A 14,422-nucleotide genomic window follows, 5' to 3' on the forward strand; every position below is an offset into this window, starting at 1 on the left:
ATTTAAGGTTGTGTGTCAAACTTTTTTTTCTTTTTTAGTCCAAATGAAGTACAGTATACTATGCTTAGTCTTTTTAATACAAACGTGTCCTGTAATTCCAACTCCTCTAGTGGTTGAACGATGGTACGTTCTGCCTGTGCCATTACACCAACAGTCCACAAGATGGCGTTCACCACATGCTCCGTTTCGTGACCCCTTCAAAATATATATATATATATCCAGTCCTGCCATGCCAGTGATGGTGACCAAATCCAAGACCGACACTTTCTGCAGTTTGTTGCCACAGCAGAGATGGCTGAAGGTATTCTTTGAAATCCTCATATTTAATCCGCTCGTTTCCTCGCCACCGTTCCCCTCGGTATAAATCACGAGCTTTCCCCCTTCTTTGTCCCCTTTGCTCCATTTTTCTGCTCTTGACGTTCATCCTGCAGACCACAGCTGAGCTCCTGTGTAATTACAGCCCATTGGTCGCTGAGCATGACATTTTTGTGCCCTGATGCAAGTCCACGCGTCTGGACTGATGAATCCTCTGCCATCTTATCCGGCTGACAAACAACTAGGGCAGTTCAGATGTCGAAGCAAATATGAGAGGGTGCTTTATTGGCAGTTGATTTTCATAATGTCATGAGTTCTCCCAGACATTAATGAAGAAAGACAGTTTAGAGAGAGGGACATGCGTACTGCCGCATGTGTTTACAGTACAATACAGTACATTTACAAGAGCCAAACAGCGTGCTTTCTTGCATTTAGAAGAGCCACGCAGCGTACTGTTTCTTGCAGTGGTTCACTTTCATGCAAGAATAGATTCCTTTATAGATAGAATTAAGTCCGCAAATTTCACATGAGGTAAATGGCTCGCAATCATCTGTCCTATGTCTTTGGCTTTTAAGAAAAGTATACTGCAGTACTTCTAACATTGGGGTCAAGGAACCTTTGGAGTCCAGAAGAGAGATCCGAAGATAGGATGCCAGTCCTTAAGACTTTGCGCTGACTCCCTAACTAAATATGTAAAACATTTGTTTAAATTTATTACAGCTCTCCAATTGCCTCCGTGGCGACCAATCACAGAGCTGACTCCCCAACAAAATTAAAACGTTTGTTTAAATTTATTGCAGCTCTCCAATTGCCTCCGTGGCGACCAATCACAGACGAATGTCCTTCCAGATTGTTTTCGGCCCCACATCAACGATCATTGACGAGTGTGCCTGGGGTCCGTCAAGTCGATGCTGCCACTGCCCGGTGGCGACAACGAACGGCATTGTGACACACCGCCAGGTGAAAGGTTACAAATCACTGGAGGCTTACACTTTGTAAGCAGATGGATACAGAGTGTAAACTTCAAAATCTTACCTGAAGGAGGAGTCCTAGCTGGTGCACGGTAAGTACAGCACCTGGTGTTCAGAATTTTGTCCAGATACCGGTCGTGGTTGAAGCTACGTAAGGTAATTAAGGATGATTCTCAGAATCAGAACTCGTTCGGGTTTTGTCAACTTGAATGTATTTGGCTCGTTGTGCTGGTAACGCACCGCTCGGCCCCGTGACTTTACCAGCATCGGCGACAGACGAATGAACAGGACATTGTATTGCTAGTTGTTCAACTGGGGCTTAATTGCCATGGCCCTTTGGTGGTGGGATAAAATGTTCGATCGCCGTATGAATTGCGGCGATCAGAGTAAGACTCAAGATGTTAGCTTTTGGCTAATGTTGGACTAGCTAGCTTGCTCGTGAATCCAAAACATAAACGGCTTGTAGTTTAGAATTATTTCCTGACACATTTAAATCTATTATAAATTAATAACCTCATATTTCAGTACTTATTCTGATTTCAAAGGTAAACAAACTTACTGCTCAAAAAGTGATCGCGGCACACACCGACCCAAACTATGGCTTGAATCTGCCCGGGCGATGTTTCTCAGTCTCTTCACTTTGCATTTTTTAGATTTTTATACTGTTTTCAGGCACTGCTGAATACTTATCTTCGGGCAAAAAAAAAAATAGATCCTATCGGTGGCCTTTTTGCGGACTTGAGCACCTGCCCCTAACGTCTCTGTGCACCCCCCTGGCAGCATGTACTAAAAATGACGAGAACAGTTTGCAACTGCATTCATTCATCTTTTAAAAATGTGTGTATGCTGAGTTTGAGGTGTCCAGACTCAAAGTTCTGCAGGTCCGCAAGTTAGAGGGAGTCAGCAACTCACGTTGCACACCACTGACCCAAACTCCCCAACCTGATGTAATAAAGTGCAATTTTTTTTCCTTTTCTCTTCAGAACCCATAATAGCAGCTGGAGGACCACGATGGACCACCTGCGTCTTGTCCAGAGCTGGGGTTAATGGTACAGAGCAGTCAGCTGAGCAAGACCACTCCCGGTAAGAAGTATGCTGTAAAAGCAATCTTCTTTCGTCCTGTAAGCAGTCCCCTCCCACGCATGCCTCCCCTTCCACAGTCAAACCGCATAGGTCTTTGTGTCCAGCGCTCAACACACAGTCCCGCTAAGCTCCTCTTTCAAAGACAACCTCTCCGGTGGCCTCTCTGATCTCAGCACGACTTTCCTCTGCGTTCAATGTGTTTCTCTGTTGGCACACGGCCGCCCCTTCTGACACATCTTATAGCTTCCCTCTCTCATCGCGAGGCAAAGCGGGAAGGAAACACAAGAAGAGATACGATCAAAGCCATCTTGCCAGTCGCCGTGATTGCAAATCCCTCCGATCTCCCACCACCTCCCTTCTTTCTGATGACTTCTTTGCACGTATGGAAACCAGATGTGGCAGTAAAAGAAGAGTTGTGGAGAGAGGGAAAAAAAAAGTGCATCAGGTTGTAGGATAGCTCTTGATCAGAGTGCAAGGCAAAGAGCTCAGACATGAAATGAGTCCGCTCTCCTGACTAGTTCCCCATTGGGAGGGGGGTTCCCTTGTTTCCTTGTGGATATGACTAGGTCACGATGAGGACAGTTGGCCTTGGAGCAAAACCAGGAAGGAGAGCCTGAATCAGCATCTCATGTCAGAGGTGTTTTCCTGCCAGGCTCAGGGAAAAAACCAGGCCGCATGAGGCAGACGCTTTTAGGGAAAGAAAAAGTCAACTGTTGATCGGTCAGCTTCCTTGCACCTGCAATTTTTGTTTCACCCACACAATACCTCCCTCTGGGCGACTGCGCCCACTGCACCGCAGCCGACACAAAACTGCTTTTTGGGTTTTGACGGTAAAGATCTCTGAGGGGCCAGTGGTGAGTGAAAGTGCAATGTTGAAAAAAAATCTATATTCTACTACGGTAAACCAGGAAATAAATCAGCAGCCATATGAGCCGCACACAGAACACTCACCATGACATTTGAAATTGTTGCATACAACAACCGGAATATCAGATTCAATGCCAGGCGCTTTCTAAAAAAAAAACAACAAAAAAAACAAAGTCAAGCAAACGTTATATCAGTCAAACTTACAAAACCACGTAACGGACTGTAAACTCGCAGAATACCTCGACGTCAGCTAGAAAGCGCTGCTGTGGAGCCTCAATAAGCACCCCAAAAGACTATTTCTCGCTACTATTTCATGTAAATTGTCCCCCTTGACCGACCATTCGAGCAGTGAGACAGCATAAGGAACATTTATAATGCAAATGAAATCCCGGTGTCGCCCATAAGGCCGCTCGCCAGTATCCCCTAATGAGCTACTTCACCCGACGTCCTTGTTGCCAGGCAGAGTTCAACAGTCTTTCTCATTTTAACAGGGAAGTTCCCCGGGCTTCTCGCCGTGAGCTTTGTCCCGCCATTCCAACTTTGATATATGGCTCGGCCATTATATGAGGCGCAACGGACCCGAGCGGAACCTCCTCCAATGGGAAATTTCCACTCATCAACCAGCAGGACAAATACATTAAACTGGAACAGGAAGTGTCCTGCCATGAAAAAAAACTCTCGAAAACACTTAATGAGGTTTGGGACATGCGACGCGGCCACCTTTTCACTTCCCAGACGGCAGAGTATAATCTGGCAACATTTTCTGTTTTATCTTGGTCGGAAAAGTGGCTGGTTTTGTTGAGAGAAAAAAAGAAAAGCTTCTCCAGTTACACAAAAATGTGTTGGGGGGGGGCAAGGAGGTGTTCGGAGAAACTATGCAAAGAGTTGTGCCCATTCTTGACTTCACTTTGCAGACTCAGCAGGAAAAGACGGAAAAGACACTTGAGGGCCACTGCTCCATTTCTTGTTTGTGTGTCACAACACAACATTGTTGGACGTCTTTTTGAAATCCGCATCCGCGGCCACATTGCCATGTCCTGCCGTGCACGTGATGCTTGTGATGCAGTTGCAATTCCAGATGTAGCTCACGGAATTCTGCACCATTTCTGGTCTCCAAATGTGACTTAATCCACCCCGAGACGCACACACACACACACACACACACACACACACACACACACACACACACACACACACACACACACACATCCACAATCCTACTCCATCCTGCAAACAGTCTCGTGATTTGCACTCACGCACTCCCTCCCCAGCCCCGACTGTTCAAAACACTTCAGCCAAGTGGAGACAACTGGGCGCCTTCTTTATTTATTTTTATATATTTATTTCCAGAGGAAGAAAATAACTGATGACTTTTACCGAATGAACGCTGTGTTGTTGTCATTACACATCATTGATCTGCTTTCCCTCACGTTTAAGGCGACGCCCATGTGGGACTTTTGGGTCATTCGGAAGTAAACTTAGAACTTTTTTTGCCTCACGATGGAAGGCACTGTTGTCGAACACACATATAAATGCTTAGTGCATATTAGACATTCACGTATGCATGACCACGTTGAGTTCATCAGACCGGGGTCAAATATTTACCAATGGTATTCATTGCTGCATTAAAGAAAAAAAAATCCACACTCAGAACTTGGGAAACGCACAAACGCGTGCGCACGAGCGAGCGCGCACACACGCACAGCCATACAGCTGAGATATGTTTTCCTGCTGTGCAACGGGTTGATCGTCTTTATCCCTGTTTCTACTTAGGATTTGGACGCATTCCCCAGTTTCCAACCCAATTCCTGGGCCTGATTTTCCGAGCCCCGCTAATGGAGAGTGGAGTGGCTGGGGAGCAAGAAAGCTGGAGGTCCAGGAGGACAGTCGGAGACCAGAAGGAGGGCAAAAATTGGAAGGCGGTTGGGTTTTAAAGAGCAGGTAAGAACTGTATTACAGGAATGTATAACAGGCTGAACAATGAGGGAAGCCTTTCTTCTCCCGTTCCAGATTTCAAATTGATGTCATACCTAAAAACAAAATCCCGTCACGGAAGTGACCTCTCACCTTTTGAAGACTGGATTCAAAATCCACAAATCCATCCATCCAACCATTTTCTAATCCGCTGACGCTCAGGAGGGTCGCGGGCGTGCCGGAGCCCGTCCCAGCCGTCTTTGGTCAGCAGGCAGGGGACACCCTCAACTGCTTGCCAGCCAATCGCACAGAGATGAGCAACCATTTGCGCTCACAATTACAAATTAGAGCGTTCGATTAACCCGCCGTGCATGTTTTTGAAATGTGGGAGGAAACCGGAGTACCCGGAGAAAACCCAAGCAGGCACTGGGAGAACATGCAAACTCCACACAGGAAGGCCGGAATCAAACCCTGCCACCTCTGCACTGTGAGGCGGACGTGTTAACCGGTTGCTCACCGTGCCGCCCAATCCACAAATCCGAATGAAAAATTTGTACGGCTTTTGTAAGCTCCTCAAAATGACAATTCATGTGGCACACTGGTGTGTGTAGCCTCCATGTGACTGACCCACATTTAAACCACAACTTCTCTTATTTCTTCCCAACGGGCTATATTTGATATGGTGTGTTGCACTCCTTCTAGTATGTGGCTGATGATATATATAATATATACTTTTTTTTTTTTTTTAAATAAGTTTTGGGGGGTGGGGTGGGGGGTTCAGTTCTCCCTGCAGGGCCTGTTGAGTTAGTGAGTTTTTTAGGTCATGGATGCAGTAATACGCGTAGGTCAAAGCAATTGTACGTGAAATGCCTCATGAAAGAAACACACCACATGAATACTTTTGAAGTGTCTTTATTTTGTAGGAAATGTCCAAAACGTCAAGAGCACAGACACAATCTCATTGCGGAAACGAGATCAATCTTTCATTATTATCATCATCACTAGTATCATAATCATTGCTGTGAAATTTCTCCTAAACCCTGACGAGCAAAATTAGCACCAAACTGTAAAATGGTAAACATGTACAATGAAAAATGGAAGCCATTTTTTTTTTCAGATTTCGGATTTATTTTCATTTGACCATAAAATCAAAACAATCAAGTTTCAATCACAAATAATAACCCGCGTCCCCCGTTCACTATTCCCACATATAAAATTAAGGCCACTTTCAAAACGGAATGTCACTGTCCAGCAGGACTTTTTAATGACAATGTACAAAAACACATTCATGACACAGACAACAACAATAATAGTAATAGTCATAATAATAATGACAACATCAGCATTTATATAAAAAGGGGAAACACACAGTTTATTGCTCATGCTGATGGTTTCTTTCCCTTTTATGGTTCGCGCTGGCTCCGTTCTCTTTTACTGGAAGGATCAAAAACACAATGACTTTGTGGTTTGAGGAAAAACGTTTGCATGAGTGTCTGGGTGTGTGTGCAGAGGGAACCGTGCGTGTGTGGGGTGTGCAGTACATTGCTGGTGCGGCGGCGGGGGGGTCAAAGACACAATTTGCTTACACGAGGAACATGGTATGCCGCGAAGAGGCAACAAACGCTGAGCGATGGCGTCGACTTGACAAGAAGACATTGAAAAAAGGCTAAAACAAACAAAGCAACAGCTGTGAGCTGGCGTCAGTCCCCACAAGGACAGAGAACCAAATGGAAGGCCCGATCGAGTGCTCGAGCGACGGAGCGAAAAGAGCCTGCCGGTGGTTTCAAAAGTGAAGCGTGCCCGCCCTTCCTCACATTCGATCTTATTTGGGAGAACGTCGCCTTCCATTTGTTTCTCTTTCTGTCCTGCCCTCCTGTTCCGACTACACCTTGTCCAGTAAGGAACGTTGGCAGTAGAGGAGTCGGCGAGGAGTCCCGTAGCGACGGAGAAACACTAAAGCTGCCAGCGTTGCAATCACGCACACCAGCAGGAACAATGGAATGACCACGGCGGCCGCGCCCCCGCCACTTCCCGCCCCTCCTTCCTCGTCCACCTCGATAATGATCACCTCCGTATCGTCCGCTTCCTCTTCCCGATCCACCGTTGTCTCGGTTTCTCTCTCTCTCTCCTTCTCTCTCTCCCTCTCCTTCTCCTTGTCTGTCTCCCTGTCTCGACTTCTGTCCTTGTCGTCGTCGTTGTGGTCCCTCTCCTTGTCTTTGTCGTGGCCGCCTCTTCCTCCGTCCGTCTTGGGGTCTTCGTTGGGACATCCCATCCAATCGCGCAGAGCTGATTTCGGGTAGCCGGGCTCCACGCGCATCATCTGATTGTTGAACTTCCAGTACTTGTTGGCTTTATAAAAGTAGGTGTACGCTGAGGAGGAGGAGAAAGATGAACACGCTTTACTTTTTGGGACTTGATTTGTGTTTTTGCTGTCAGTTGTTGCGTTCGGCCGTTGGGGTTCTCGTTTTGGCTCCTTTAGCTTCGTCTGCTGCTATTGCACGTATTTACGTCATTTACCCCCCCCGCCCAAAAGTTCCGTACTTCTGGGCGGACATACCTTGATCTTTGCTCATGAAGGCTGCCTTGATATTGTCGGGCACTCCTTGCCAGACGCTGACGGGCCTTGGATAACCAGTGTCAACGCTCCGCGATGCTTCGTTAAAACGGTAGTACCTACACAAAGGACAGGAAAGCAGAAGGGACGTCATTTCGGACCGGTCAAGACTTGCCATCAACTGCTGTGGCGCAAATTCTGAGCTGCCGCTGGTTGCAAGGTTGCATTCATACACTGCAGGTCTCATTGGCCAATTGTGATTCAAAATGTCAGACTGACTTGTCTCCTCTGAAGAAGTAGGTCTGCCCAGTGGGGGTGTAATAAAGTGCGGCGTCGATCCGATCTTTCGGGAGGCCGCTGCCCATCTCCCTGAGCTTCTTGGGGTAACCGGCATCGAGGATAGATTCACTAAACACCCAGTATCGATCACCTAATTGGGGAGAGGAAATACAAGCGCCCACAGTGAATATTATTTCCTTGAAGTGAGGAACCGGTGGAATCTTTTTCTGTCAAACGCGAAGGCAAAATTGACCTTTGAAGAAAGCAAACGTCCCATCCTCCCTTTCAAAAGCGGCATTGATGAGAGTAGGCAGCCCCCTCCAGAAGTGACCGATAGGCATGGGGTATCCATCCATCACTTGGTTGTTCCTCACACGCCAGAACCACTTATCCTGAGGGGGGCGGGGAGACAACTCATTTCCTAACAGCCCCTAATCTCGTCAAAACAAGATCTCGCGGCTTTACCTTGAACACAAACATTTCGCCTCTGAGGATCGCGATGGTGTCAAAGTGTCCCTCGCAAATGTTTGGGCCAAAACGAGGTTTGTCTGGTGTATAGCTGGGAGTTGTGTCTGTTGGAATTCGAGGTGTCGCAAATGGGGGCTGGGGGCCTGATCCGGAGCCTGCAATGGGAAAATCGCAAAGGAAAATGTTAGAGGTCAGTCCGACCCGCTTTGGAAAACTTCAGCAAATAGTCTCCACCGATATGTTCAGAAATGATGAGCCACTGTACCATAAAGTTGTTGTATGCCTCTCAGGTCGTCTTCGGGAAGTTGGAAGTTCTCGGTGTCCATCCATTGGTAAAAAGGGGCCATAATGGCCGAGGGGTCGTTGGAATGCTCCAAACCGAGAGCGTGGCCCAACTCGTGCACCGCAACCAGGAAAATATCATTGCCTGGAAGCATCCAAACATGACGCAATGTGACGAAATAGGAAGAGGAAGGGACATGAAGATAACATGTGAAATGCTCAAACACCTTTCCACATGAGAGGGCTTTTTTATGGCGGTGACTAAACGTGGATACAAAATACTTGACCCGTCTGCAAATCAAAACCAGGACGACGAGTGCAAACATGTGCAAGTCGTGCGAAGACTGACTCAAGCCAATCCAGAAATAAGCACTTCCCCATCTTAACAGAAAGACTCTGGGAATTAACTTCATCGTGCCGACACGAGATGGGACATGTCGGCGCTGGTAGGACGCACGCACCAGCAAAAAAAAAAAAAAAGTCTTGCACATTTCCCAGGACTTGAGCTTGTGAATGACAGAGGCGACTCCCTCTGTTGATCAAAATGCGTCAGCCCTCGCTTGGCGGCGCCTTACCCATCAGATCCCGGTTTCCAATGGTCCAAGGCTCAGCCGCATCAAAGTGGGTGTCCCCCCCGATGCCATTCCCGGGGAAGTAAGCGTGGGCCAGGAAGCCTCCCTCGCCGTCGAAAGGGCTGCTGTCGCCGTGGAAGCCCTCGGCGAAGAATATCATGATGTCCGCAAACTCCTCCACTTTGTCCCGGATGTAGTGGTAGGGGATCTCCCGGAATCGCAGTGGGGTGACGCCCTCCCACACCTTGAAGGCCCTCCTGATGGCCTCGTGGGTCTCGTACTCGCCCACCTTCGGTGTGTAGTTCTGTATTCTGAGGATGGGCACATTTTGTCTTTTGAAAGTTGCGCAGTACCAGGACATTTTGATTGAGGGGAATTTTGGCGCTGAACTGTGGGAAGTATTTGAACATTGCAATAGCTGTTTTTTTTTTGTTTTGTTTTTTAAAGAAGGTAATGTGTAGATGGGTCTTGGTGGATCTCCATGTCTCCTCGAGTTGCCATGGAGACAGCAAATTGGACATGAGTGGCCTCCAGTAAATGAAAGGAAAGGAAAATCTGAATCTGAGTACGCGTGGCAAGCTACGTTGCTGCATCTGCTGTTTGCGTTGTTGTTGTAAGCTGAAATACTGTATGACTTACGGGCTTATGTTTACATCATACTTGTCGGGTAGAATTTTGCGAAGCCGTCATACAGTTATGTGCATTCGATCTGATCTTGTTCATTGTGATGGCGATGAATTGACGGCTTGCTTGTTGTTCGCTAAACTGGATGGATGTTCATTCGTCACTTACGAAAATGTGATTTGGTTCTTGGTCCACTTCAGGCCCTGGACGGCGTAACGCTTTCTCCGCAGGCTGGTTTTCAACTCGGCGCCGAACTTGTCTGGCACACCGCAGCGAGGTCGTTGCATCGCCCTGTCGGACATGCCCATTCGCATTCGTCGCGGATTTCATAACGTAGGACGGAACGGAACTGTGCTCAGGGTAAAACAATCGATGGTTTCTCACTCGATGGTGTTGGTGTCAAAGGAGCCGGTGACGGTGAGGCCATAGAACCGCTGCATGGCGGCGATGGCTGAGGAGACGGAGTGAGGGGAACGCTGGGTGTGGGTCCGCAGGTCCCCCGGGGGGAGGTAACCGTATTGTTGCAGCCAAGACTGCGCACAAAGAGACAACATGTTTTGTTACTCATACAACCCGTGACAAAACCAAAGATGATGATTGCTCAACTCCAAACAGACGCTCAACAACACTGACGTGACACGCGCTGGACTTTTTGAACCTCGACCAAGATCGTAGAACAGAATGTGTTTGGATGTTGAAAATCACAACAACCTCATGTTGAAGTATTAAGTGCAGCTGTTGTGAAAAGAACCAATTCCACACTGATGCGGACCATGAGTTGTTTTGCTGCGTCGGTGCCAACGGCGGCGGCCTCACATGAAGCCTCTCTGGCGTCTCTCCATTCAGTGACTGAACTCCAAAAACTATTCGACCATCAACAGTCAGCCAACGAAGGACGAAAACTGACTCAAAGGCAAAGCGGGTCCAAAGCGCCGCTCCAACCGATAGACACGGCTCAAGTTTCGACAAAACTCCAGCAAGCCTGAGGAAATTCCCTCTTTTGAGTAACATGTGACTTTTTCACTTCAGTTGCAGGCAAGTTACACTTTTGATTCGGTGTCAGTGCTGCAATGGTCATCGGGTTCCTCAGAATTCTCAGGCTGAACTTGACCTTACTTTCCCCCTGGAAAAAGCATTTCGCCGAGGCGCTGGCTTGACACCTGGACGGATGCCAGCGGCTTTGCTCGGCGCACGGCCCGCGCGGCTTCTTTCCCTCTGTGGCTAAACGTTGGAGGGAAAAAAAACCCAACACTGAGGCCTATTGGGAAGGCAAAACGAACCTCGCTTTTAAAAAGTCACTCAGTGAGAGTAAATGTGTAGTCAATGGCTGCAATGTCACATGGCATGATCTTGCCGTGCCGCCCGGTTTTGATTGACAAATTATTGTTATTGAATTCCAATGCGGCATGCTGATTGGATTCTCATATTTATTTCCCTCATGTCCCAACGCGATCTAAAACTACAGGAATAAATGCATTCAATGAATGCCTCGTTCATGGTGTGTCATGGCACTTTTTCTTTCGAACACTTCACCTTGGTTTTCATCACTTTGCTAACATTCTAAATTTGTTCTCGCTTTTTTTAAAGCGTCTCGCACAACATGTGCGATAGAAGAGCAATTGCAACTTATTTGGGCCAAATAATATAAAAAAAAAAAGTGAAATGACCATAGAGCAATGGCAATTTTTTTTAACACAACGTGTAAGTTAAAAACGTGTAAGACTCCCCGGCCCCTGATCTCCCACCCTCCCACGGGGCACAGGTGCAGCACAAACAGTCTCTTTCGATTGTGCAGATGTATTTCATGAACTGTTCTTTGAGCATAGATGCAGTACGTGTTGTTTAGAAGCCCCAAGTTGGCTATTTGTAGTATTTGTGTATCTCTTTTAAACAAATACTGCAGACTCGGGGCGAGAGGCAAGGGGGGTAGGCCCTGGACTGCTTGACACCAATCACAGGGCACGAAAAACGAGCAACAATTCACGCTTAACGGGACAATAAAGTCTTCGATTGCCCTGACGTGCGTGGAAGCCAGAGAAAAACCCGGCGGAACCCCACGCGAGCGCAAAGACGAGCCGCGAGGTCGGAGCGGAATCCGAATCGCAGGCCTCCGAAGTAGAGGACACATCTGCTGGCGACAAGGCCGCCGCAGCAAAGAGAGCGCGAGAGGGAGCGGCCCGGGGGCGAGACTCGGGCAAACCTCAGCAGATGTCCGCCGTGGCGCTCCAGCCTCAGTCACTCATTAAAACGGGGAATTGCGCATGCCGCCTCGCATCCAAACCTCAAAGTGTCTCCTCTCGTTGCCTCCTCGCTCCACCCCTTCTCCTCTCTGCCCTCTCATGGAAAAAAAGTCAGCCCACACCCAGAGGCTGTCAATCATTCTTCCAAAGCCCGTCCGCCGCTGATCGTCAGCAAGTACAGCGACGGCTCAACATGGTTTACAGTTCACTGGTATGGACAGGACGGATTCCGGTCCGACGTGAGCGAGTTTGGCATGAAAAAGGTTTCGTTTGTCACTCTTGGTCGGTGTCGGGGAGACGCGGCGGTTGGAGTGTTTACACGACTTTACCTTTCAATGAGCCCTTTCTGGCTGCGACAACTGGACGCAAGTGGACTCACAGAAAGACTCGCTGTCTCCTCGTGTAGCGCCTTGCACACCGGCGGCAGAAAGAAAAGGAAACATGGCGGATTGGAGCATCGTCGGTGGCAGTGGTGGAGGAGAATCCAATAGCGGATGAATTGGTTCTTAAAAGTTGCGTGGAAACGATTGCTGATTAATTGGGTCTTGAAGTCCAATTGGTACTTGTCGATTCAGTCTCAGGTCTGATTTGGGGTCAAAACAAGAAGCAAGTTTCATTATTTTGCTCAAATGTCCAAACAATTATGGGGGGAAAAAATGGAATAAATCTGCATACAATATGTGTAAAATTTGCCATGTATCTACTGTCACCTTCAAGTTCTGTCATATGAAACATATTTTGAAAGACGAAGAATACAACGCTCATTTCTGCTGTGTAGTGCCGATTTCTGTGATAGGCCAGTAAATATGATACGTCGAGGGGCCACAGTTGGTAAACCGCAATCGGGAGAGGGAACCCTTTCATTCCAGATTTTGCTATTGGGGAAAAAAACAAAAAGATTCCCAATACAAATCACAAGTGGTCGTGTTCGACCTCATCGCTTCCGTTGCACAAGGTGCACAAGGTTTGACTGATATTTGGGACATTGTCACACGCTTGTTTTTTTTTTTTTTTTAGTTTTTTTTCCCCTCTCCAGCTCACTCAAAAGACTGCTGTTGTATGACACTGCGCGCTTGTTTGAACTTTCGAGCTCCTCGCATTCTTCCATCCGTCCTTATAAGGGCCTCTGCCTCCGACTTGACAAAGTCTTATTCACTTTTGAGCGAGGCTATTTTTACACCGCTAATAGGCCGAGTCACTTAAGAGGTGGCGTGAAGTGGAAACGCTCCGTATTTACGCAGACGATGACTCTCAACACTTACAAGCCCCTTTGAAGTCGAATATGCGAAAGTGCCGCTTCGAAACCGTTTTTACGTAACGGTCGACAGATTTATTTTGTTTTATCCTCTCAGATCAAACATGCAATTTTAGTCAGCGGTTTCAAATTTACAGTCGCAGCCGCCCACGTGGAAGACTTCGTGGCAACGGTCAAGAAGAAAAGGGGAGCATGTCCGCTTTGTATAGGTGGCGAGTTTGCATGAGGGAGAGTGTGTCAGTGCAGAACCGGAGTCAGTTGTTCCATTCAGGCCAAGCCAATGGAAAAAAAAAAAAGGGGGGTGATCAACTGGGATGGCGGTCGCCCGGAGGTGCTGGATGCTCCTCACCCTGCTATCCTTTCGATGGGATGACACTGGAGTTGTCACATTTTGTTACAGGCTGCCTGCAAGTGAGCGTCAAGTGGATACACGGCATGTCATCCCCGGGGAGACGTTAGCAAAGCTTTCGACGGCCAAGTCCAATCCGACCTCACAAGGCGAGTGGACGTCACTGCAAGTTGTCATTTTCATGGCAACGATTCCTCTCGTCGAGGTGACCGCTTTGGATATGACCTCATTTCCTGGAATGATATCAATCCCTGCTTGGGCATACGGCTCTCGGGCCACCCGTCCTTTATGACCGGGGTGGGTCTTTGTCTATAACAAAATGGAAGGGGGGGGGGTAGTCCTTCCTTACATCCTGTCTTTCTTCTTTGTCGGAGGTAAAATAGTAAAAATAAACCGTATATCCCACACAAAAAATGTGTATATACATCTGAGCGTGTATGTATAATGTCGATGTAAAGTAATATAAAGCATAGTGGAAACTCTCCAGTCAAGTTTTACACAAATGTGAAAAAAGACGATGTTCACACAGCGGGTCACAATTCCCGATTAAGATTTGTGTTCAATCTGATCTTTTGTGACTTCTAACGTGAACGCAACGTGTCATGATGTGACACGCAAGTGACGTGCATGCACCCCCCCCCCCCCCCCC

At 47.6% G+C, this 14,422-nt stretch overlaps 1 protein-coding gene and 1 long non-coding RNA gene across 4 annotated transcripts in view; one reads left to right on the plus strand and one right to left on the minus strand.

The window, feature by feature from the left end:
• The first annotated feature begins 1,177 nt into the window (after positions 1 to 1,177).
• The window catches only part of LOC109512812 (uncharacterized), a 20,664-nt gene continuing 7,419 nt past the window's right edge, over positions 1,178 to 14,422 (plus strand). For 2 of the 3 annotated variants that reach the window (XR_002167595.1, XR_002167596.1), the window contains exons 1-3: positions 1,178 to 1,378; positions 2,270 to 2,369; positions 5,010 to 5,177. This is a non-coding gene — a long non-coding RNA (uncharacterized LOC109512812). Of the gene's footprint in view, positions 1,379 to 2,269; positions 2,370 to 5,009; positions 5,178 to 13,824; positions 14,407 to 14,422 lie in introns of those variants that run through there. The other variant, XR_002167594.1, reaches the window with a different exon arrangement.
• mmp14b (matrix metallopeptidase 14b (membrane-inserted)) overlaps positions 6,050 to 14,422 on the minus strand; it is a 12,998-nt gene continuing 4,625 nt past the window's right edge. The window contains exons 2-10 of the mRNA XM_019864819.1: positions 10,314 to 10,462; positions 10,098 to 10,220; positions 9,309 to 9,616; positions 8,717 to 8,878; positions 8,449 to 8,606; positions 8,237 to 8,375; positions 7,984 to 8,134; positions 7,708 to 7,823; positions 6,050 to 7,520 (exon numbers count right to left, since the gene is read on the minus strand). Of these exons, the coding sequence (XP_019720378.1) occupies positions 7,033 to 7,520; positions 7,708 to 7,823; positions 7,984 to 8,134; positions 8,237 to 8,375; positions 8,449 to 8,606; positions 8,717 to 8,878; positions 9,309 to 9,616; positions 10,098 to 10,220; positions 10,314 to 10,462 (1,794 nt within the window). The 3' untranslated portion in view covers positions 6,050 to 7,032. The remainder of the gene's footprint in view (positions 7,521 to 7,707; positions 7,824 to 7,983; positions 8,135 to 8,236; positions 8,376 to 8,448; positions 8,607 to 8,716; positions 8,879 to 9,308; positions 9,617 to 10,097; positions 10,221 to 10,313; positions 10,463 to 14,422) is intronic.

Source organism: Hippocampus comes, unplaced genomic scaffold (genome assembly GCF_001891065.2).
Source record: "Hippocampus comes isolate QL1 unplaced genomic scaffold, H_comes_QL1_v1.1 scaffold285, whole genome shotgun sequence".
NCBI lineage: Eukaryota > Metazoa > Chordata > Actinopteri > Syngnathiformes > Syngnathidae > Hippocampus > Hippocampus comes.